Source organism: Siniperca chuatsi, linkage group LG1, assembly GCF_020085105.1.
Source record: "Siniperca chuatsi isolate FFG_IHB_CAS linkage group LG1, ASM2008510v1, whole genome shotgun sequence".
NCBI lineage: Eukaryota > Metazoa > Chordata > Actinopteri > Centrarchiformes > Sinipercidae > Siniperca > Siniperca chuatsi.
The window spans coordinates 20,471,018-20,496,166 of NC_058042.1; the positions used below are offsets into that span (position 1 = coordinate 20,471,018).

The window sequence follows — 25,149 nt, forward strand, 5'->3', positions numbered from 1 at the left end:
TGCATGTTATATAATAACTCACTGATGACTAGAGGGCAGATTGGTTACATACTGAATATTTTATTGACATTAAAATGACAAAAATAAATGATACAAAAGTTCATTTCAGTCATTTCACACCACAGCATTTGTCCACCTTTCAGTTTACGCTGAATTGATTTAACTTTGCACAAAAATGTCAAACAGCACCAATACAAACAAATCATTGTACAAAGTTCAGTTGGGGATTAAATTGTGTTTATTAAAACATTTGCTACACCCTTGAAAAACAAACATTTTACTGCTCTATGCCTGTACCATCTGTGCATAATAACATAACTTGGGGTGGGTCTTGAGTTTTTGGACTCATCTCTACTAAAGAATGAATATAGAAGAAACTGAAGCATTTACGCTATACACCATACACTATGTTTACTCTCTAGTCTATACATAATGCACATACTATTGGTTTAAGCTCACACATGTGACTAACAGTCCTCTTTCAGCAACATAGACACAGACTTAACCAGGCCTACAGTGGCTTATGTACTTCGCAAACATCAGAAGGTAGCTTATGATAACTACCACTAGGTTATAATGCCTGAAAGATGTAGATGTTGTTGCAAAGCAGCAGTGTTTGTCTAAAAATGATTGCCCTTGCCCCAAAAGCCCTCAAAAATATGCTTATTATTGGAGTGTAATGGATTCATTTAATTATCATAAAGTTGCAAAACCATTTATTTAATAACTAAAAATCCAATCAACCCCGCAAAGAAAGATGCAACATGAGCACACAAATGTGGTATAAAATATGGCCAGCAGAGGCACAAGATATGCACTAAGGTTTGACATCTACACAATCAATAACATGAAGTAAGAGTCGCCCCAATACAACAAAAGGTTCTACTCATTTGCAAACAAGATTGTACCAAAACTGCCTGTCTGCCCACCTGCCTGACCTAAACTCACCATGATGCTGCTTACTATCAGACTCATCTACTAGTAAGGGTCAGGAAGGAACATAATTCCATTAAAGCAGCACTATGCAGTAGTGGACAGTGTGTGTGTGTGTCCTGGTTTTTGTAGGATATTAAAGTACCTGTCACAGCCAGAATTTTCATGCAGTTCAAAAATGTTTTCAGACTGCACTGATTGTGTGAGGCTATTTTTGACTTACATTATCATTAAAGCTATGATGTTCATTGTGAAGCCTGAGAAAAATAAAATTATAGTTAGGCAGTATGTGTGTGCATGCTAAATTACAGTACAGTTGACCGGTAAACAAAGAATACATTTGTTACTTTGTGTATGTAAAAGTAGGGTTGTAGTGTGGTGTTGCAATTCAGTTTGCACATGTATGTGTTTTATGGAAGAGGTGGGTAGTAAACTGGCATATCATGGTCGCACACACTGAACCCAGATGCCTTGTCAACAGCCATGGGATCGTTCCAGTCTCCTTTAGATATTGTTTCCCTGGTAAACTGTTTCTCACAGTCCAGGAGGGTGAAGTCAGGGTTGAAACAGATCTCAATCTGCCCCAAAATCTGGACATCAGCATTCTGTTAAACACAAGAACATACAATTTAACGACCTAACAGACTGTCCGCCGACATTTGAAACATAGCTTAAATATCTGACAAAAAATGCATCTAGACATTCTTGAAAAGTAGGGCAATGCAAAACACACACAGCCAATTACGATTTCATTATTTGAATGAAAGTAGATGTTTATACCTTTGACGGAGAGACGCATTGGATCTTAGGTGTGACGCCGTAGAAGTTCTCTATGACTCCTTCAATTTGTGAAAACTATGCACAGACATTAGGAGCAGAGAGAAGAGAAAAAGTGAGAGGCAATAGTTGTCACCTTATTATGAAGCACTTCCATGCCACAGATTATTCCTTACATAACACTAACATTTGAGCTTTTAATATACCATAATTTGACGTTAAAATACAACTAGACCTACTGTGTAGTATTTTTCTGAAGGGGTGATGTCGAACTTCCTCAGGATGCTACAATAACAGAAACACAGATTTCTATTTGAGGCTTTGAGGTGTTGATGCTTTAATCCAGAGTGACTTAAAATGAGTACGTAACAGTAGACTGTGGACAGCAAACATGTGCAGGAGTCAGGAATATCAAGATAATACTAAGAACTAGAAACTGAAACAATTGTTCCTGAGGAAAGAGGTGTGTGTACGTGCATGTGTGAGGGTGTGAATGTGTACATGTCCTGTACCTGTCCAAATCCAGTTTATGGTATAGTTCCAGTGCCTTGCTGAAGTATTTATGTTGACTATTCAGAGAATCTGCTTTGGCTGCACATGTACCATGTTTGTGCCACTCATACTTCCTGTTGAAACAGACAGACAAGCAAGTAGCAATAGGTTTTACTACTGACGCCAGGAACACACTACATGATCTCCACTAGTCAAAGCCAAGGCCAAGTGAAGTCTGTGACTCTGAAGTACATAAAATCCATTCAGATCACCCACAATAAGATGATATATATATTGTTGGTCTGAAAATAAGGTAATATGATCACATATGTCTTTAAGATCATATACATTTCAAAGTATACAAGGCATGGTATAGTGGAGCAATGTCCACTACCACAATCAGCAATATTATACAGTAATACAGTAGTTATTATCACTACTTGCATTCCCAAATCTACTTGAGGATGCATTGACAAAACAGCCAGCCAGACAAACAATGCAGCAGCAGTCATGTAAGATAATACTGATGAGGTAGTACTACAGTACTATGGTATATGAAACAAACTAAAAAAGTGTCGTAGACAGACACAAAATGGAAGGACTGATTGATGCAATACCAGAATCCAGCAGACAAGGGGTTAAGCAAGTCAGGCCAACTCTTCTTCATGTCTGGAAGCAGGTCCTGAAAACACACACCCAAAAAACTGGTTTGTTCTATCTATCAGTATACCAATTGGAGAAAAGGAGTAGAAAATCATTAATTTACCATCCCAAATTCCGTAATGCCAAATTTGACTGTCTGTCTCGGTTTTGTGTGCTTTAGATTAAAAGAGTTTTTCATCTAGCTATTCTAAAAAAAAAAAAAAGTATGTTCCCGTTTCTTCTTTGTCCTGCCAGTTGTCATTGGTGTAAACCGGTGTCTGTATATGTTCCTTCTTGATAAATTAAAATGACTACAGATCTACAGAAAGTAGATTAATGAATTTTACACCCAGTTATAAAGACACACTCAGATTGAACAGTGTTGTACCTCTATTAGGGAAGAATTGAAATGCCATGATGAATTGCAGTCAATCCCTTTATCTGGCCTGGAAAACAGAAAGACTCACAATATTAGATATCTCACTTGCCCAGTGTTACTCACTGGCTGAGAGAGAAAAAAAGAGGAAGTAAAAACAGGTATAACAACCAAGCAAAAAGGAATCAAAGAGCTGTTTTCTATGCGTTGCATTTCTTTCCCCAATTAATGCACAACTAGTCATGGTTACTTTCCTAAATAGGGTTAGTGGCAAATAAATAATGCATCCCTGTAGTATTTTTTTTAAGTTCTGAGCTGGATTTTATTCTTATACTGTATATATTTAATATGTTGTAATAAACGCTTTCAGACAGTACATTTATTCAAAACCATTTTTCTACAGTGGTAATACCTAACAATTAGTTGTTAACACCTGCCACACACACACACACAGACACATACACATACCAGAGTCCATGTAGTGTCCAGTAGCTAATGTTGGGATGACATGGTGGGTGTTCCATCTGTAATTTATAAAAAATTTAAAAAAAGTTTTTCATTGAGCTGAAATAGAAAAATCTGTCACAACCTCAATGAAGGTGCATGAATTAAAAAATAAAGGTTGAAATGAACACAAAGCAAATTTTGGAGAGCAGCTGCTAGGGCTGCAACTTATTTCTAATATTGATTAATTTTGGTTAATCTCAGATGAACCGATTAATTGTTTATTAATATCAAATATAATGAAAAATGTCAGTTATAGGAGCCCACAGAGATTAAGAGTCTTTATTAAAAAAAATCCTGATGATATTTTTAAGGTAGCAGCATTTAAGGACCATTGCTAGTGTCACCATCAGCACCATCAGCAATGGTTTAGTGTTTGTAGCTGATTAAAGACTTAAGCGATTGATTAAAAGAGGAATGTCACATTGTTGAATGGAAAGGGAAACTGCAGCAACTTTGTGGCTTTGCAGTTAAGGATATACACATATATCTCCTCAGTTAAGTCTTGGTATGTCTAATTTTTTTTTTTTTTTTTTTAATGTCTTCCCAAAATTGCCTTGATAGAAACTTCTACTGAGAATGGAAGCTATGTCAATCATTAAGCAATATGAGACCTAGAGCAAATAAATGGCAAAAAATGTTCAGCCCTAAACAGAAACCTGTCATACCAAGACCACAATGTTGCCAAGTCAAACCTTTGTTTCTGACACACAGCCAGGCATATGATACAAAACCACACGTCACTCAAAGGTTTGAACAATCAGAGAGGTTCTCAGGAAAGCATAAAAAGCAAAGTAAAGTGCGGTCAAAAAGCACAAAACAAGGGATGTGTGTTTTGTGTTGTGACTTATGGAATGGTTAAAACTGCATCCTTGTGTGTTGAACAAAATGTTGTCTCATCAAACCAGATTGTTGAGACACAGCCAGCCTTGTGACTGAGACATCACAGACGTCACATGATATTTAAGGATTAAATGTTGACTCAGTGATACAATATATAGGTAACATTCTGGGGCAATATAAGAGGGCAACATTGTCTTATGATGGGATACCATGTTATTAAACAATTTATCATAGTTGTTAGATAAATATTATTTATCCACACTACCCTCAGTTTGTCACAACATATACTAGGCTAAGCCTCAATCTAAAACTATACCGAATATCATGGAAACAATAAGTGATTACATTCCTTTTTTGAAAAAGTCCTATCTTTAAAAAGGTCAAAATGTTAAAGAATAAATAAATAAAGGCAGGAAGAAACTCACATTACAGAAGGTGTTTGGCCAGTGGTGGGTCAGGATCAGTTTGGTCCACATGTGTCTGAAACACACATACATGAATTTCTTAGTGGAGTCCCATCCCCTTTATTATTTGTACAGAATGACAATGACACAACTTTATCTATTTTGAGCTATATGTTAATTTAATAGAGATACAAATGGAGAAGCAGAAGATAGCAAGGTTCATTAGACCATCTACCATTATATTCATCTATACATACAGTATATTATTTTGTCGTACTTACGGAGGTGAAATCACAAAGGCAGAGGACAGGGCTGCTGCTGCTGCCAGACAGAGCAGAAGAGGATAGCAGAGCCTCATGTCTGACCTAAAAGAAGATAACAGATTTGTCAATTCACAGCTTTTATCCGGAGCTTGTATTGAACATCAGAATAAACCTTGGTTCCTGCAACACCTACATCACAACAATATTAAAACGTACAGTGTCGAACTGGTAAAAACATTTGTGTATAAAGAATTCATGCATTATCATCAAAGTCAATTTCTGTAATAATGGATTTTGATGAAACCATGTATTACAAAAATTGTAGCCGTTAGATTGGTTCACTAAGGAAGAAGAACAGGCACATGCGCACAGTGACACAGACAAAAAGTGGAAGTGGAATTAGGCAATCAACAAAAACCTTTAACCCAGCAATGTCTCCCTCAAATACACAAACAATGACATAAAATGCATTTGAAACTGGGCCAGGTTAGCAAACAGTACCCTAAACACCATCAATCATGGCGACAATTAATCTAATGATATTAGAAAATGATTTAATTCTGAAACTGACAACATTGATTATCACAGGATGGATATCGTTCAAACTGTGCTAAAAGGTGCAGTTCGTGTCATAACTCAGGCTAAAGTTCCCACTATCATTATGAAATGGAGCAGTTTGTGGCAATACAACACCAAGCAAGTCACGTGCCCTACTACAAGCAGTAAAGTCATTAACAGTGAAGACTGATAAAAGGATCTAGGAGCATAGTTCTCTAACACTGCAGTGCAGTTCACAGTGCAGCAACCGCAGAAAAGGTGTCTAACGATAACACGTTAACACACTCGGAATGAAATACAACATGGTTGTGTAACTGTTTTGAAAGACGTTTTAAGGAAAAGTCTGACCTGTCTTGGTCGATCATGCGCATAAATACTGAACTGTTAAATTAACAAACCGATGGCGACGGGCAACTTTGAAGTCAATGGTCTGGCACCAGAAATTAAATCGTATTTCTGTAGTTCACTAACTTAATCTAAAACTAGAGTGTATACCTACATTTGTGAAAACGTTAGCTAAGTCAAGCTAAAAACTCGAAATAATATCGGCACTTGAGTTACCAAATCTTAAATCAGATGAAACCCTACTAGCGTTAACTAACACAACGGACACAAACCAAACAGAACTTTGGTTTGAACAGATGTAAAGTTTAAATTGATCTCACCTTCTCCCGGATATGTTCAAAAACGATGTGTGGTGGTTACACAAACGCAGCGCAGTTTACCATTAAAATAACTAAACTGGTTTAGTGTGTTACACAGGATACAGTACCATTGAACACTGCTGTTTATGTCCATGCATGTAGTTTACGTCCCGGAGGCGCTTCACTAACTGTCTGTCTGCTCAGCCAATCATGAGCACCGTACACGTCATGCGTCATCACGTGGTAGGATGGGTGGCTAGATTTATTGTCCAGCCTCCACCGGCTGCACCTTGTCCTGAAGCCTCTTAGTGAAGTTTTGAAACCAGGTTCGCTGATGTATCACTGTACGATCGTCCCATTCAAAACAGCTTGCTCTACAGTGTACAATAAAATCGTACTAAGTTATGATGGTAATTTAAAGGATAGCTTTTTATCCTAAATATTTTGTTTCATGTTACAGAAGGAATTATTATTATTAAGAAATTATACAACGTCTTTAACTCTGGAGAGTAATTATATATTAATAATATTGAGCTAGATTGACTGCATTCTGATAAACACCATTTTAATGATTTTGTAGAGAATATGCCCGATGAAAACAGCCTGTGAACAACAACTGTGTTTCAGTGCTTAAGCAACAGCATTTGGAAGTAGTGTGCATTAAGTGTGTCAACAGAGAATGTCAGTTTGACAATGCGTTCACCAAAAATGACTTAATTCATCTGCAGTCAGTTATATTAACAGGGTGTTCAACAACCAAACAACACCAAATGAATTATTCATAGTTTTAAATATATATGTATTTGCTGGATGTTTTAGAATATCTGTTTTACAGAGAGTCCTGATAGAAGGGACATGAACAACATACTGTGGAATTTACTGTATATCTCCATTGTTACTCTGTGCATTAAGGTCTTTACATTTGCTGCAGTTTTTGGCAAGCTGCCATCCTCTATGACTCTAGGCTTTCTAGGTTTACAAAACCCAGAATGAACACACTCTGCAGTTATTGGAAAGGGACATTTGATATCTTACTTGATGAGTACAGTTTATTGTACAGTTTTGTTTTTGCAGAAATCGGTATATTCTAAATAGTTTAAACAGAGAAGCAGTCAAGTAAATGTATTGCATACCTACCTCGTGTTTCTTCAATTGAAGCCAAATATTCAGTCAGACATTTGCTCTGCACTAACGATTCATAATTCAAAGTTAATCAGACAGGCCTGACGTATGAAGTGCCTAGGGGTTCCTTTTAAATAATGACTCATTATAAGCCAATGTGTAAAATTAAGCATGTCAGAAGACTAAAATAAGAGGATAATTCATCTTGCCATGTCTCCAGGGACTTCAATGTCAAAAGGTGTTGCCTGGAATAGTCAAAATTTCATAATATCCTATTGGAAGAAGCAGAGACTGATCATACAACAAGACTGTACATATATTTTCAATTTTCAAAGATAATTTTGTTTCAATGCTATGTCTTCCTTGGTCAACTTGCTGAAAATTTACCACCACCTCATTACCCTAGAGCCCTATCTTACCAACATCTCACTGTCAGCCAGCAACATAATGTACCAAAATGATCACTTTGCTTACAGAGTGTACTACCACATGACCAACAGAGGGCTCATTTCGACCACAGACAGACTTCAGTTCTGTTTTTACCCCACACGTGCACACTCACACACACACACACACACACACACACACACACACACACACACACACTCACGCAAGGACAAAAAGAGGAAACAAAGATTACAATAGTGCACAGAAGTACAATGAATCTTACATGGACTCACTGAAGTTTATAAACCGTTTGCCCATGTAAGACATTCAAGATTTAGTAATCTTAGTATATGTCTCATGTGTCTGTAGTTTTCAATGCAGGGTCCATCACATATATATAGCACATATACACATATAACAATATGGAATTTAATCTCGCTCATAATTATTATTATGTTTTTTAATGTTACTGGGTAGGTGATGGGAATGGTGCTCTTACTGGAGAGAGCCACATGTTTCTGACAAAGTTCAAACAGTTACAAATTTCAGCTTTAAAGAAATCTTGTCTTTTGTCTTCTTGGTTGCTTTCTTTCACACTCCTCTGTCTGTCTACGTCACACACACGCACATCACACACTCCTCCCCAAGCCCCCACCCTGCCACTCTCTCTCTTTCCTTTTTTCAAATGTAATTCCATGTTGTCCCATCATATCATTTCTCCTCAGATGTGAAATGTGTTTCACAGCTTCTCCACTGTGTCAGGAAAAGTCTAGCTGTAACTGTAGCTAGTTTTATAAATAGGCCCTGGCCAAAGTTCAGCATGCAACACAGTGTCTCAAGACGTTTATGAGTGCATATGGAGAAAGCTCTTACAGAGGGACTTCAGTACTGTCTAAAGTGCAGCGATTAAACAATTTAACGATTAAAATGCATATGTGAAACAAGCCGTATACTGTAGATTTAGTCTGTTGCCATTGCAACTCTGAATTTAAAATTGGTTGTCAGAGTTTGAAGATGCATGCTCCATAAGCTCTGAAATGCTGTCTAAAATAGGTTTTATTATTCAACAATGATGCCATTGTGGTATGGAAGAAATTAAAGTGACCAGCCTCATTGCGACGTGGTTCTTGAGAAAGCTCGCCATATTGCTGCCTATTCTGTAGAGCTAAAAATGCTATTTGTAAATGTGTGGGGGCAGTGCCACATAACATCAGCATGGTCAGATTCTCTGCATTGTCTAGAACAGCTGGTATACTTGAATAACCAGTTGTTTAGCATCAGTTGTTGAGCTAACATGCCAGAAACCAGCAATTGGGCTAACATGGCTTCCACTAAAAACTGTAAAGAGCAAACTCTTTTAATCAAATAGTTGACTGGTTCTAGTGGCCCTGAGTCTTGAAAGATACTGGTTATATATAGGCAGCTCTCTCTCCTTATAAGGCCTCAGGGAGAGGCAGGTGGCTGTCGGTTGGAGACGAGTGGTGGTTTTGTTGGCCTGGTACTTGGTTTAGGCTGACTCCCTGTGGATTCAGGCTGACAACCGAAGTCGCTGCAAAGGAAATCTCAAGGGGTAAGAAAAACTACAATTTTATTCTCTTTCTGATGCTATCCCCTCTGTATCCTCAGCTTTTTAATCTAATTTTGTTTCAAACCCAAGTGAAGCAGGTGGAATCAGTGGGATGGAGGAATGGAGAGCAGATTAGGGCACAGCCAAGAGATGTTGCATGGCCCCTAACCAGAGCTCATAATACTTAAAGGGATGATTGATAGGATGTATGAATTATGAAGGATGTGTGGTTTTTCAATTGGGATAGATGAGTTAACCACTGTTTTGAGGATAATGGCCATAATTGCCTTGTTTGAGAAAGGTCTCTGTGTGTTGATTATACTAAGACTCTAACTGGTTAAAATGGATTCCCACTGGACAGTCAAATTTGGTAGGAACACTTGGGACTGTTGCTTCAGTGGACATATTACTGGTGTGTAGTTCTGGGACTCATAATGTGTTGACTTTATTTGATCTTTTCGTTTTAAATTAATAAACTTACAATACAAAATGAGCCATTATTATTCCATTGTATTACCATTGCCACTAGTTGGCACACAGCGTTGTGTGCAGTGTTTGTGTCCAAATAGCAACTGTTTACAAGAACAAGCTACAGAATTTCAGAGGTCTGTACGGTTATGGTTGAGAATTTTAGAGGTTTACTGTTACAGATGGAGAGGCTCAGGTGTCATTTGGCAGGCATTTGTGCTGTTACAGTATTGGCTGGACTGACGAAGGCAGAGATCGGCCAGTGGGGTGTAGGACTGACGGGACTTGAATATGACCTGCCTGCACTGATCACTTGAGTTTAACGCTTATTTTCTTTGGAAGCACAATGTCTTCCTATGTCACATTTTCTATGACAAATTAATAATTTTGGGGCTTTTCTACTGCACAATCACATGATTCAACCAGTCATTATTGACTTCAGGGGTCAGAGGTTAGATGTCCGGGATTGGGGCATTATGGCGTCATCTGTCTGACTGACTGGCTGCTTGATTGCCAGTTTTGGAGCATTAGAAGCGAGTTAAACGTGGCTTTAGTGATAGCTTTGGTGACCCCGGAGCTGGGGTGAGGGTTTCAAAGATGTGGAAACAGGGAACTTTGCCAGCGGAGCACGTCTCAGTAGCTTTCAGGGTGAGGTTGGGCAGAGAGAGTCGCTTTATGTTTCATATGACCTTATTTCTGGTCTCTGAGGACTTAGGTGATGTAAGGCAATTATGTTCCAATGCCACTATGTGTGCATGATGTAAGACAAAGTTATGCTCTTGCTTTGGTGTGTCCACTGTAAAATATGTTTATGTCAGACACACTGCTACTGTAATGAGAAAAGAATACAACTCATTTGGAAAGTGAATTACCTGAAAGTAATAACACTGACAATTTTCACTGTATAAATGCTCTACTGTTAAACTATGAATACAGACCAATTTACCTTATTTGACAAGACATTGCTGATACCCCTCCTTGAATGGTTTTGGTACAAATTCCAATTTTTACAAATGGTGGATTGGTGATAAGAAAGCTTTTTTAAGTTGCTGAGTAGTTCAGGTTTTCTTTTTATATTAGAGGTTTTTATTAGACTGCTGCCAAACAGCAGTGAGCTACCCAAAAGTTTTTGATGACACATTTGAGGAAACTTAACTGTCAATGATATGTGTATGGCAGTGTTTCCCTTTCTTTCTCCTTTTCTTTTTTGTATTAGTGGTAATATCATCAGTGTTGGATTAGTGCCATTTTAGGCCTAAATTCTTTTGCTAGTGCAGGTTATGACATGCAAATAATAGAAACGTTATGATAAGAGCTGTAATTTTACAGAGCTCACAATAAGTAACTATCCTTTCATATTTAAGTCAGCATTGTTTCATTCACTTGTTTTTAAAGTGGAAAATAACAGTATTCACAATCCACCACCACACAAATATATAACAGCTCAGGCTGAATTTGGAGCTATCAAACTGGACAATCTTTGGTGCAGCTGTACTGTCAGGTGCTATTCGTATACATTACTGATCCAACAATAGTCTACATCTGTGTCTTTTGTTTATTTATGTGTACATGTGTGTCTTTATTGTTGCCGTCTTTAAATCAATAGAGTGTCACCTTGTCATTCTTGAAGCTGACAGTAAGACTGCTGTTTGAGTGTGTGTGTGTGTGTGTGTGTGTGTGTGTGTGTGTGTGTGTGTGCATGTGACAGTGTTACCAACTCCATGTGTCCAAATTCCAGGAGGGCTTTTCTTTTTGCAGGGGGTGAGGCAGTAAACTCAAATGTATTTTCCACATTGTATTCTTACTACACGTTGTTACAAAGCACCAAATCTTTAAGACAGGACTTTTCTAAATGCTCCAAAACACTTCTTGAAATAATTAACCATCTCTTTCCTTCTTTACATTTGTCTTCCTTAGACTGCATCTAATTCCTGAAGTCACTTTGACAATCCTTTAGGGTTGGTGGCCCTAGTGTTTGTGCAAGCTGGTGTCCCTGTGTTGCTGGTCTTATTTGTAAGCAAGGCTCTACAGCACTTTGTTACCATGTCAGTCTGTGTGTGTGTGTGTGTGTGTGTGTGTGTGTGTGTGTGTGTGTGTGTGTGTGTGTGTGTGTGTGTGTGTGTGTGTGTGTGTGTGTCTTGCTGGTCCAACAGGTCAGTATCTACAGTGTCACCATGTCAGTGTGGATCAAACGTGGGAATTACAACCATGAATACCACCACAAACAGAGCCAATATGTGGTTAAAGAATACAGCAGGTACATGTTATACTCCAATGCTACTGTAATTATAACTAAAACATTAAGCTAACAGTAGTATTGTAACAGCAGTAAGCTTTGTCATTGCTAAACCTGCAAAATTAGCCATATAGGCTGAATATAGCAAAAATAACCTAGTTTATAAACCCAGACTAAGTTAAAATAGGAAGGCTAACCTGGTTAACATGAAGCTAACTCCAAGACCAAACTAACCACAAGCTAAACATAAAAATAGTTTTCACAAGGGATGTCCAAAGCTCATCTTTGAAATCCATATCAGGGCTGATCAAAGCATTTTTTCAATTGATCATTATTGGCTATATGAAGCCAAAAACAAAACTTCTGTCCATGGTAACTTACTGCTTTCTGATTTTGCCAGCAGTCAAAAACACCCCACTGTGTTCACTCTGTTAAAACACTGAAACCTGTTTGCAATGCACAGAAGTGCGAGTGAGTGAACAGTACTGTTTTGATGAAGGTCCCATACTGAGAGCACACATCAGTGTACAGGTTGAGAAAAACTGCTCTGGATTTGCATTTGAATTTTTCTCATGCCTAAGAGAGGCTGTCCAAACTTTCAAGCAGCAAAAGTCTGATGCTGATGCCTTTTCCACAGATAAAATTCAAAACACCATAGGAAAGCTTTGATGCAGAGTGGCTGGTGTAACTTGCCTAAATTGGATTAGCTTTACTAATTTTAACCTTTCAAGCCTGTCTGGGAAGCTGTATTATGTAGCAAATAGTAAAAAAAAAACAAAAAAACGACATCCCCAGTTTTCACTGTAAAAAACTGGCTGATGTTAATTCTAGATAGTCCAACACCTTGGAGAAAAAATATTTTGCTAACAGATTTTGTCACATTCTGCAGCTGTTGTTAGAGAGTGTTTATGTGTTTGTTTGTGTGTGTGATTTAAGAGGAGTACCAAAAGGTATTCTGGCTGCTGTGTTTCATGTCTATACTTACCACTTTAAAACATCTTATTCTTTCTGCTGCTCACTTTTTCTTGCTTCTTTTTAATTTTTGCTAATAAGCAGCTAACAAGCACATACGTCTGACCTATGTTAAATGAGGACTACCTAATAAATTTAACAATGTGTTCAATAACAAGTGTTGAATTCTTCTTACTCATGTAGTGGTAGTGATTCTGCTCGTACAGAGCTCCTTCTCTTTTATTTCAAACTCAAGTAAGTATGAAGCTTGTGTGTGTAATGTGCCCCGATCAATGACTGACTGATTTGCTGATTAAATATAAGTTAACTATAGTACGCTCAAAACGATCATTTCTCTACAGACTAGACAACAATTCCAGACACATTTAAACTTCCACAAGAGATGATATTTTGTCTTCTGCTTCAAATATGAGCTTAGTTGTCTAGGTTACTAAGCATATAGAGTCTGTTCTTTTTCACATAGGTTTACCCACCCTCCTCTACAGAGCAGCACACTGAAATCTGCTTGTTTCGCCAATTAGGACAAACCCACAAATCCCAGCGACTGTGTAAAAGGTCGCCATACCCCAATTTGGCATTCACTTGCAACACAAAAACTAAGACATACTTTTGGTCTTGGTTGGCCTCATCTTCCGCTCTTAACATGCAACATGGCCCCTCCTGCCTCAGTTTCATCACAGTGGCCCCCACACCAACTGCTTCATCTGTCGCTGCCAGCTTTCAGGATCTCCCTGACTTTCTGGACTGTGGGGTACTCCCCTCTAATTTCCGGTGGCAGTGGTGGAATGACTTCAGGCCTGAGGGCTTTATGGAAAACAGTGATGAAAGACACCGACTCAGACCTTCCCACTGCTGGCTGTGTCTGTCCTGCTGACAATCTCCAGCTCTCGGGCAATAGGTCTGTTGCCAGCTCTGGGGGCAGCCTCTCATGGGTTGGGCCTTCAGTGGCATAGTCTGCTGAATATAGGATTTGGCTATGCGTATGGCAGCAAAAAAAACCCAAAACAGGGAGGGTGATTAATCATTGTCCTCACATTTCTTGTCTCCTATATTTCAAACAGCTGTGTCAGTCACAATGGTGCATGACATTTCATGACAGAAATATCATGCACCATCAAGCCTGATCACCATGTTTTTCATGCCCTGGGTGCGCAGACAAACACACCCTTTTGTCTTATGTTGGTGTCATGGCGGGGTTCGGGGTTCAAGCATGGGGGCTTCACTCCATTAAGTTTTTAATGCCTGTCAGAGGGGAAAAAATGTGAAACAATGTGGAATCAGATCACAAGACCTGTCAAGCACTGGATATAGACTGCATACTGCGTGTTGCACATATCTGAGAGACTGGGCAACTGATAAACTGAACAGGCTGAACAGTCAAAAAGCACCATAGACCCTCAACAGCGTGAGACATTTTCACACATGTAGTTATTATTGTTTTGAAACCAGTACTTACTCTTTTAAGTAGTGTTATTTGGGCAGAGATGCACTGTTAAATGAGGCTAATGTCACATCTTGAATATTTTAACAAATGTTACAGAGTTACAATATTTATATACAAAGTAGGTACATGTTCAAAATCACATATCTTTAGGAATTTACTAAATTCTCTGCCTGTGTAAAAGGAAGCATTGTTTTCCTGAATCTGTTAGTGAAACTGACTTACTGTTTGTCTTTAGCTCTGAGGCGATGGAGGAAAGATATGAGCACAAAACACAAGCTCGCATCCAGGAAGTGGTAAGAATCTGTTTGTTAGATTCATTCTGGAACTAGGCACCTAAGAATTTCACTATATGTTGTATGTCAATACATTAAAATATTGTATAGTAGTAACAGTAGTAACAGGGTTATAAGGCAATGTGGAGTGTGAGTAAGTTATTTATTTGTTTAATATTTATTGGTGTTCCTGTTTCCCTGTCTAGATAAGGATGAAGATGTTGGACAAATATGTGCATGAGGAGCCTATGATCAGGGGACCAAAGTTCCTGGCCAGACTCAGATCTCACACTGTGTTTGAAAACTCTTCAGTGAAACTCTTCTGTACTGTTGAGGGCTTCCCCATGCCTATTGTAAAATGGTGAGTAAGAACTAAAAACTCGTTTTTCTTTTAACAAGGCAACCTATTACTAAAACTGATTAAATCTATTAATTAAAAGCTTAAAACTTTTTCTTTTACACATACTCTACAGTACACTATTTCATGAAGATAGGTTGGCTTATCATCTCTCTTTCTTTTCTTCTTCTGGATATGATAGTAATATTATAGTAGATCTTAGTAGTGATGTTAGGAAAGTTGCTGCTAAAGATGCTGTCTATTATGGTTCCTCATATCTTGATGCTGGTCAGCTGTAATTTTCCTCTATTTTAGGTATAAAGATGATGTGATCCTGAACATGTCCTCTGGAAGGTACTTGGTTGAAGCCAAAGGTGGAATCCATTCTCTGGAGATCCCAAGGTACAGTAAGTCAAAAAAACACAGACTTTAAAATTATTTAAAAGGTTCCCTGTGGAGTTTTTGACTGCCTGATAAGCAGGTTTTTATATTAATGGCGTACTCCACCAATTTTACTCATAAAAGTCAGTTTACTTGTCACGGTTTTAGTACTACTGTTGTATAACATCTTCTGTGGCTCTGAGGGAGCTTTGTAAAATCAAAATTAAAATATTTAACAGAAAACCTACGTTATAAACTGCAGATATGGAGTTTGAAAGGTGAAGATGTTTAACAGCCAGAAAAGGTCTAATGAAAGATGCTTGCATTATGCAAATTATAGAATCTATCATTTTTGGAGATTGACCCATGGTAGGGACTAAACGTCAGGATATCTCAGCCTGATTTTGACCATTATTTTTTTTTATTGTTTGACACTTGCAAGTCCCCCACCTTTATATAAGTGCAATACTAAATCACTGGATATGGACCTTGATTCTATCTTGTTTTCTACTACGCACACAGACGTTTAGAAGGAACATGATACAGTACAATGCACTATCAAAAGGTGTCAATGCACCAATAAAAGTGAATAAAAAGAAGACCACAAGTTGATGTAAACAATGTAGGTGTCTAAACATTTAAAACAAAGGTTTGCCAAATGGTTAATACAGTAGCAAATGCATTTAATATAAAAATATATAATACTTTATAATAATAGTTTATTAAGCTTTAAGAATACAATACATTGTCCATTTACTGGGTTTGTAATTCATTCGCCACAAGCTTTCAAACTAGAGTAATATCAGTGTCAGCTGACTGACTGTGTGGGTACATATATATGGGGGTGGGGGTGGGGGTGGTGCGCATATCCTGCTCTCCCTCCAGTCTTAGGAAGCTCAGCTGTTCGAGTGCTGACCTCAGCGCTACATGATACTCCAGGATTCTTTAAGTCATCACTCTCTCCTTGGATCCAGTCACCTTTAGCTCCTTCTGTCTGTTACATACACATAGATCAGCCAACAGCCACTACTCCTTGTAGAAAAATACTCCTTAATACTCCCATCACCCTCCTGAGTGGTCTGAAACTCACAAGACTGTTAGATAGATTACCATTTACACAGAATGCTGTGTGCAAAAAAAATAGGGATAGTATCCAAGTTTTAAAAATAGGATGGAAGACCTTAGAGGATGAATCTCTTTTGAATTACAAATTACCAGCAGCTTGTTGTAATTTTAAGCCAGGAACATGACAGAAAGAGAAAAGCAGAATCCCCACCCCCCACTCCCCCATCCCCCAACCTCTAAGTCCTACACTAGATCAGAAGCTTCTGCAATTTGCTTGCTTGGGGCTTGCTTAGATTGTCAAACATCTGTGGCCTTAGAGGGAACAAAAGCATCAACATCTCATGTAAATATGATTATGTGGAAGCATGCCAATCACAAGACACACAGAAGATGATGCATTACATCCTTCAACTTGATAACATCCTGCATTTTGCAGAATTTCCTGACTGAAAAGAAATGTTATCTTTTCAAAGAAGGCAAGATTATGTTACAGCTTTGTAGCACTGTCTCCAAGTAATATGTCTAATGTCAAGTCTTGTCCAAGCATTACTTAATCTATCCAGATTACGTATATCAAGTAGAATCAGACTAGACACATATTTATTGTCGCTGTGAGTTGAAACCAATGCCTTCCCCAGATAACTGAACTCAGTAATGTTGTAGGTTCTACTGCATGTGTGAACGGGGCTTTGCTCAGTGGGAAAGTATTGCTCATTCAGTGCATTCAATTCATATAACTTGTAAAAGCAAATCCCCACTGTATACACTGCATCTGGTATGAAGGCATTGTTTTTTCAGAAGACTGTAAACATTTACTAAAGACTCAAATAAACACCCCAAGCTTGATATAAGCTGACGAAGAACCTTGTTAGGGTAAAACCCTAACCCATGGTTTCATTTACACATCTGTAGGCTGTTTTAAGAAATCTTATGTTCTAAATACAATAAGAGTCTTTGAGAATCCTGATAGGTATATTTAAGGAATACTTAACTTGTGTTTTATTGTGTGTTTATAGATGCTCAACTGATGATACCGCCCAGTACACTGCAGTGGCTGGTAACATCCATGGACAGGCCTCTAGTCAGGCCTCCATCATTGTCAAGAGTAAGTCTCCTATCCGATTGCCTTGTATCTGATGTTGTACTGTGATTTTTATCATACTGACTGTATGATAAAAAGAACACCCTGGTTGGCAGATCTGACTGCATTCAAGCCAGATTAATCAAGTTCTGGCATGCACTACTAATTGGAGGGGAGTATCTGTGGGTTCTGTAAAAGTCTTGAAATATCTAAAGTTGGGGTCTTAAAAATGACTGGAATTCCTTACATCCAGTTATTGGAAGTCACATGTTTTCAGTGTACAATGGCAGCTCTTAAACCATAACTGAAGTTATCTAACATCTAAACTACTTTACTAAACATACACTTATTTTCTGGACAGAATACATTTAATGCTAAACTTGATGAAGAGTTGCAGATTGACAGACATAAAGCTGTGTATTGTTACTATATTAATACCACTTTTAACATCTGTAGTGATTGTTCAAGTCACAATTTAAAAAACAACCCATTTGTCATTACATTTATCTGGGGCACTTGGATCTGAACTCTTTAGGCTGTTTTCCATTGCTGCCATCCGTTACCATCTGTCTGCTTGTTCACCAATTTCTTAGCCTTCATCATTACAGCTGGCTGGTTAACTCTTGTTTGTTTTGTAATCATGTAGGGTTCAAGCAGGAGGAGGAGTCCTGTCCATATGCATGGTTGCCTTTTACAGGTACGCATTATAATTACTTCCAGCTCCATCTAAATATGTCCAGAAATTACAAGATCAGTACCACTACTAGGCTATAAAATATCTCTTTTCTCTTTTTAAAGTAGTGTGTGAAGCAACAAGCTGTTACCACCAGCCCTATTCCCATCTCTCTCTCATCCTCTGTTTCTTCCTTTCCCCAACCTCTCAGCTGCCATGCTTCCCAAGATCCATTACACTAAAATCAACATTACTTTTCTGGAGAAGTTTGGGCCAGTGTTTGCTACTGAGGGAGAATCTGCCACTCTGACTGCTACCATGACCCTGAACCCCAACCTGGCCAACCTGCAGCCTGAGGCACAGTGGTATAGAGATGGTAATTGTTAGAAAGTAGCATTTTATGACAACGTAATTACACTACAATTGCTAATAATATATACCGCCTGCCACAGCAACTACCAGACCCAATCTAGGCGACACGCAGCCAGAGGCACAGCAGTGGAAAAATGGGAATATGTTACGGACACTATTTTTATTGCTAATTAATTATAATGAAAGTATCGTAGAAAAGGTTTCAGTCGTAGTCATCTGGACACTGTTTTCAGAATCAAGACGTTTGGCTCCCATCCGGAAGTCATTCTCAATTGTGACAATTAAGAATGACTTCCGGATGGGAGCTGAAACGTCTTGATTCTGAAAACAGTGTCCAGATGACTACGACTGAAACCTTTTCTACGATAGAACACTCCTGGACGAATGAGGGACTACACCGTCTTATAATGAAAGTAGTTAAGTAGACTCTAGTGATATACCCAAATTCATGAGCAGTTTAATTTGCTGTGTGTGTGTCTGTAGACATTACATAAAAGGTGCCATGTGGTATATGTAACAGGTCAATCTTTTATATTCAAAACCACTATATGCAGTCAAACCTCATGTTTAATTTATAGAAACACTGTATATTGCTATTCCCTGTCTCATTTTCAGACACGCGTGTGTTTGATTCTAAATGGGTGAAGATTGAAACTGGCAGAGGAATCACCACCTTGACTATTCCTAACCTCTTCAAAGATGATGAAGGCCTCTACACACTACGCATGGTCACTAAAGGAGGCACCGCAGAACACAGTGCATTTGTCTCTGTCGCAGGTGAGGTGTGCTGGATGACTGGACAGTCTAAGAGAAGTTGATAACTTGAAATCAAACATTAAGCTCATGACAACCAATGATTCAAATTTGAAACTTCAATCATACTGGGTTTTTATTTCATTGCTATTAACTTGTTGTCAATATTCAATTCAGTTGTATTTATATAGGACCAATTCATAACAGAAGTTATCTTATTGCACTTTTTCTATAGAGCAGGTCTTGACCATACTCTAACATAACATAATGCCTGTTTTAACAATTTTACAGATTTTTACAGAACTCGGTTATTATATTTATCTAAATATGTATTACTTACTTATGATGTATGATTATTAAAATGTCACTGTGTCACTTCCTGTGTAGATGGTCCTCCCCCAGTCCCTGGTTCACCTGGTGCTCCTATGGACATCAAGATCCACGATGCCAATAGAGATTATGTCATTGTGTCATGGAAGCCCCCAAATACCACCACAGAGGGACCAATCCTGGGATACTTTGTGGACAAGTAGGAGTTACTGATATAAACACCATAAATAGATAAACTGACCGACATAAAGACAAACTGATTACTGTAAGTCATCACATAGAGTTTGCTTGACTAACAAATGAAGGGGTTGTTGTCTTTAGCTACTGTACTTCTCCATTCATTTTTAGCTCTACTCTTACTGACCCTTTCTGTACCTCACATATTTAACCAATGCAACCTTAAACACGCTTGGCTCAGTAAGTTATAGGAGTCTTTCATATTTTTGCCAAGCACCATAATGGACAAAGATGATCTCTATGTAGCTAACTTTTGTTGACGCAACTATTACTAGACCCCTTCTCATCTGTTACGCTCACAATGTACCATCCACTGTATTCTAACGCACTGGCCAATATTGATCACTACAATCTTATCTTATATATGTTATGGTCTCTGTTTGAGGCATTGTTGTGTAGAGGACATAACAATGCATCAAACCAAAAAAATCTAAATCAGTATTTTGTTAATCTAAACCTAGGTATATAATGTGTTTTTCTTTGTGCTTTCTGGAACTTTCCTGAACTCCTTTTGTTGTGTATTTTGATCTTAATTTTGTAGATGTGAGGTTGGAACTGAAAACTGGACCCAATGCAATGATCACCCCATAAAGATTTGTAAATACCCAGTGTCTGGGCTGTTTGAAGGACACTCCTACTACTTCAGAGTCAGAGCAGTCAACTCGCACGGAATCAGCAAAGCATCACGCATGTCTGATCCTATCGCTGCACTGGACCCCACTGAGTTTGAGAGGCTCCATGGTGGGTTTAACTGGATTGGTATAGAAAAATGTCATCCCTGCCTTTTATTACACATAATTTGAAGACTTGAAGAAATGTGTCATGTAGTCGTTGACATGCCAAATGTCACTGCTGTTTTGTTATGTTTGGATAGAATCTAAAGTAGTGATTTCTGACATTATCATAATTGTCTGCTTTGCTACTTTCTTTTACTGACTGTACACAAAATCAGTTCATCATATAGCCCATTTGTGAATGTTCCCACATATTATTCAAAACAAGGTTTAGAATGGTTTCTCTTTGCCAGAAAAAAAACAAACAAAAACAAATCTTTTGCACATTGTTTTTAAGGGTTGTTGTACAAAGTTTGGTTTATGTTTGAATGATGAGCTCTTCCTTGGTCAGTGCAGTTTTAAAAATGACTGGACCTTCTGTTTTATCTTCCTGTAGCCAAAAAACTTGGAGGAAAACTAGATGTTGTGTCTTACTATGATGAAGTGGAAGGTGAGTTTTTACTCAAATTAACACACACACACACACACACACACACACACACACACACACATATATATATATATATATTATTTTATATAATATCTAAATCCTTCTAGTATATTACTGTACAGAGTGAGAGGAAAACAGTGGGTGTCTCACAGTGCAAGTGTGTATGTGTATCTCATCTGTGTGTGTTTCTGTGTAGCTGAAGGAAAGCCCCCAGGTGCTCCATCCGGAATTTATGCCTCAGAAATAGACAGGACATACGTTGTTCTGAGCTGGAAAGCACCCGCATATTCCAGCAAGGCTCCCATGTGGTACTACATAGAAAAGGTAATAAACTGTGTCATACTGTAACCAATGCTGCTTTGAATACTACACAGTATATACTACTTGGATGTACACCTTACCAGTAGTGTAAGAATGCATGTTCTTCTATGTTTGAAAGCCCCTCCCAACTCCAGTAAAGCTGCAATGCAGTTCGAAATCAAGATGTATTTTTGAATAGATTTGAATTGTTAATAAAGCTAATACACTGATTAGGCAAACTACTCGTGTGACCATACAACCAGTGCTGTACATGACAGGATACACTACTATTCTTCACTTCTGCAGAATATATGATGTTTTCATGTGTGATCAAAATAGCAATATTCCTTGTGCAGTTTTCTGATCATCTGCACTAGATCAGACTATTGTAAAATTAATCTAATTCAACGGGGTGCCACACAATTACTAAAGATCAGCAATAAAGCCAGGCTAAAAATGCAGCACAATACATCATTATGTGTGTGGATATATAGTAACAGCAGGCATGCTTTCTCTGTCTCTCTCTCTCCACACAGTGCATGGCAGACAGTGGTGCGTGGCAGCATGTTAACACTCAGGTCCCAATTCGATCTCCCCGTTATGCTGTCTTTGACCTGGCAGAGGGCAAACAATATAAGTTCAGAGTTGTGTCTGCCAATATCTACGGAAACAGTGAGCCATCAGAGCCGACTGGACCTATTGAGACTCAGCAACTTAAAGGTCTGTTTCTGTCCATGTCTTTGTATACAGATCATTAGATTTTCTACAACAGTGGAATAAATCCACACTTAAGATGCTGTTGTGTTTATGATTATCTATTGTCATTTTTATGATTTATTGTACATTTTAGCATTTTCTTTTTTTGTTGTTGTTGTTTTCAGGTGTGCCATCTGCTCCCGGTCAGGTGATTGCTACCAGGGAAACAGACACCTCTGTCCTCATCCAGTGGGCTCCTCCAAAGGAACCCAACAACCTGATTGGCTACTACATCGACCAGTGTGTGAAGGGGTCCAAGGACTGGACCTCGGCCAATCACAAACCTCACAAGAGCAGCAAGTATGTTTGTTTTCAATCAAACAAAAACACACTGTATTGTTCAGAAATGGGCTTTTCTTTGATTGTTGGTTATAGCGTACGATTGCGATCCTCATGGTTTTTGCATGTGATTCTGTTTCTGCAGGTTTGTGGTTAGCGGTCTGACCACAGGAGAAACCTATGTGTTCCGTGTCCAGGCTATCAATGAGCTGGGTCTTAGTGATGAATCCCAGGAGTCCGCACCTCTGACTGTTAAGGCTGCTCTGAGTCAGTATTGGCATATGTTTGGTCATTGTTATTGATGATGATGATGGTGATAATGATGATAAGCTGCTTTGTAATATCTCACTGCTGGACTGTGATGATTGTTTTGATTGTTGTAAAGTATTAAAGTATATCATTGTGATTATAAGTATTAAAATTCAGTACTGCCTTTTTAGCTACCCCCTCTGCTCCCTATGACATTGCATTGCTCAACTGTGACGGCCATTCAATGGTTCTGAACTGGAAGAAGCCTCTTCACTCTGGAGGAGCAAAGATCAAGGAGTATTATGTGGACAAGAGACGCAGCGGGACAACCATGTGGAGGGAGGTTCATATCCCACCACTCACAGAAAGACTATATAAGGTACAATCATATCTGCTGTTAATCGTACCTGTTGTCTGTTCTTGAGCTTACCTTAAAACATCAAAATAAAACTCAAGAAGGAGTCACAATTTTAATTTTTAAGTACTTCTGTTTGTTGTTCTACACAACAAAGCTTAAGTCACATACCTGCTTTGTTTTATGGTTTGGTTTGGTTTTCCACATTCTAAGAAAAATTTCTGGGTCAGTTTGGATTACTGAATCAGCAACTTTTTCACCAAGCCCCCTATTTCCCTATATCCACTATTTCACGCTGGTTATTTTGTACACAGTCGGCTTGTGTGAGTTTGGACAGTGGCTTGCCCAGTTTGTTTAAGATAATGATGAGTGGCATGTTAGTAACCATGGTAACATTTCACTGACAGGTGGAGAGCTTGTCAGAGGGAGCAGTCTATCAGTTCCAGGTGTATGCAGCCAACCTGGCTGGCCTCGGACCAGCTTCCACACATTCAGCCGACTTCACCTGTGAGGCCTGGACTATGCCGGAGCCTGGTTAGTAAATGTCACCTTCTGACTGACTTGGTCACCATTACTAACAAACTTTGAAACTTGCCCAAAAACAACATGAAACCTTTACAAGTTTATGGCAATCATGCGCATGTCTACCAAACAGCCTTGAGAATGAAGAGGAAGTCATTGAAATGTGCACATAAATTCAAATGGAAATGTGGGTCTGTGTCTCTTCCCCTGTGTCTCCTTCAGGCCCAGCCTATGACCTGACTTTCTGTGAAGTGAGAGATAATTCATTGACAGTTGAGTGGCAAAAGCCTGTCTATGCTGGTTCTGGACCAATCACAGGCTATCATGTTGAGTATGCTAAGAAAGGCACTTCTGACTGGACCACAGCCAATGAGACAGCTGTCAGTCATCGCTTCCTCAAGGTGAGAGCATCTTTAATATGGTTTATGGTTCTTAAGGTTCATTTATTTGAGGGTTACCAGTATGATTATTAATCTGAAATCCTTCCATATATTATCATCTGAATACAATGTTGATTGATTTATTAGTTGATAATCAATTAATCAATCACTGAAACAATTTTGATAATTTATTTTTTCAGCAAAAATGCCAAAAATTCACTGGTTCCAGTTTCTCTATTGTGAATGTGTTTGATTTTCTGTCTTCTATGACAGTAAACTTAATATTTTTAGGATTTGGGAAACAAGCAGTTTGGATACATCGGCTTGGGTTTTAGGACATTGTGATGGGCATTTTTCACTATTTTCGGACATTTTATAGACTGAACGATTAATCAAGAACACAAATCAACAGATTAATCGCTAATGAAAATGATCGTTCGTTGCAGCCCTAAAGTTATGCCATAACCTTTTTAATTCTAGTTTTCTGTTTGTTGTCATCAGACATTTGTCACAAAGTGTAAAAAATCTTTTGGGATGGCACAAAGCAAATTCTAGTATCTCTTTCACAACACAGAGCAATTTACTTTACTATGTAAAATATTATAGTGGAGAAAGTGGATGCTGGTGCTGAGTGTCAGCACTGCTGAAACAAGTTACAGCTTGCAATATCCTCCGTCTCATTTTAATCTTAATAAGCTACACTTAACTTGACAGTTCATGCACTATTACTTTATACCGTATTATTATCATCAACCGGTAAACCCACTTTGTATTTCACACTTATTTTATTTTATACTTTTACCCACTTGGTACTTAATTTATTTTCTGACCTGTATCATAGTGTATTATATTTTTTTGTATAGTACTTCTATTCCTGTGTGCACTGATGTGATAGTGAGCTGCTGTAGCAAAAGAGTTTCCCCTTGGGGATCAATAAAGTATTTCTGATTC

At 38.3% G+C, this 25,149-nt stretch overlaps 2 protein-coding genes across 5 annotated transcripts in view; one reads left to right on the forward strand and one right to left on the reverse strand.

Annotated features, from left to right (window-relative positions):
* Positions 1 to 40: 40 nt before the first annotated feature.
* On the reverse strand, positions 41 to 6,688 carry rnaset2 (ribonuclease T2). 3 transcript variants are annotated; one of them, XM_044198714.1, is made up of 10 exons: positions 6,565 to 6,688; positions 5,253 to 5,336; positions 4,993 to 5,047; positions 3,689 to 3,744; positions 3,233 to 3,290; positions 2,820 to 2,884; positions 2,223 to 2,336; positions 1,950 to 1,995; positions 1,714 to 1,788; positions 41 to 1,538 (listed from the first exon to the last, which is right to left on the reverse strand). In XM_044198714.1, the coding sequence occupies exons 1-10, from the start codon at positions 6,588 to 6,590 to the stop codon at positions 1,344 to 1,346; spliced, it is 774 nt and encodes a 257-aa protein (XP_044054649.1). In that variant the 5' UTR covers positions 6,591 to 6,688; the 3' UTR covers positions 41 to 1,343. The 3 variants fall into 3 exon arrangements, with proteins under 3 accessions (XP_044054649.1, XP_044054667.1, XP_044054659.1); XM_044198732.1 differs by having other exon boundaries at positions 5,249 to 5,336; positions 6,458 to 6,633; XM_044198724.1 differs by having other exon boundaries at positions 6,458 to 6,632.
* A 2,597-nt stretch (positions 6,689 to 9,285) lies between these two features.
* Positions 9,286 to 25,149, forward strand: part of myom2b (myomesin 2b) — a 36,754-nt gene continuing 20,890 nt past the window's right edge. The window contains exons 1-19 of one of the 2 annotated variants that reach the window (XM_044201593.1): positions 9,286 to 9,515; positions 12,134 to 12,237; positions 14,868 to 14,925; positions 15,111 to 15,265; positions 15,557 to 15,643; positions 17,704 to 17,792; positions 18,415 to 18,465; positions 18,653 to 18,817; positions 19,429 to 19,590; positions 19,954 to 20,095; positions 20,675 to 20,874; positions 21,304 to 21,357; positions 21,554 to 21,681; positions 22,194 to 22,377; positions 22,539 to 22,713; positions 22,838 to 22,959; positions 23,133 to 23,320; positions 23,704 to 23,830; positions 24,041 to 24,219. In XM_044201593.1, coding sequence (XP_044057528.1) covers positions 12,155 to 12,237; positions 14,868 to 14,925; positions 15,111 to 15,265; positions 15,557 to 15,643; positions 17,704 to 17,792; positions 18,415 to 18,465; positions 18,653 to 18,817; positions 19,429 to 19,590; positions 19,954 to 20,095; positions 20,675 to 20,874; positions 21,304 to 21,357; positions 21,554 to 21,681; positions 22,194 to 22,377; positions 22,539 to 22,713; positions 22,838 to 22,959; positions 23,133 to 23,320; positions 23,704 to 23,830; positions 24,041 to 24,219 — 2,349 coding nt within the window. In that variant the 5' untranslated portion in view covers positions 9,286 to 9,515; positions 12,134 to 12,154. The remainder of the gene's footprint in view (positions 9,516 to 12,133; positions 12,238 to 14,867; positions 14,926 to 15,110; positions 15,266 to 15,556; positions 15,644 to 17,703; positions 17,793 to 18,414; positions 18,466 to 18,652; positions 18,818 to 19,428; positions 19,591 to 19,953; positions 20,096 to 20,674; positions 20,875 to 21,303; positions 21,358 to 21,553; positions 21,682 to 22,193; positions 22,378 to 22,538; positions 22,714 to 22,837; positions 22,960 to 23,132; positions 23,321 to 23,703; positions 23,831 to 24,040; positions 24,220 to 25,149) is intronic. The other variant, XM_044201602.1, reaches the window with a different exon arrangement.

What these genes read in the sequence shown, in the direction of transcription:
- rnaset2 (XM_044198714.1), bottom strand. Translation starts at nt 6,590, where the DNA reads ATGGACATAAACAGCAGTGTTCAATG. An exon ending in CCCTTGTCTGCTGGATTCTG is followed by an intron (nt 2,337 to 2,819) that starts GTATTGCATCAA and finishes CTGTTTCAACAG; the next exon opens with GAAGTATGAGTGGCACAAAC. An exon ending in CATAAACTGGATTTGGACAG is followed by an intron (nt 1,996 to 2,222) that starts GTACAGGACATG and finishes CTGTTATTGTAG; the next exon opens with CATCCTGAGGAAGTTCGACA.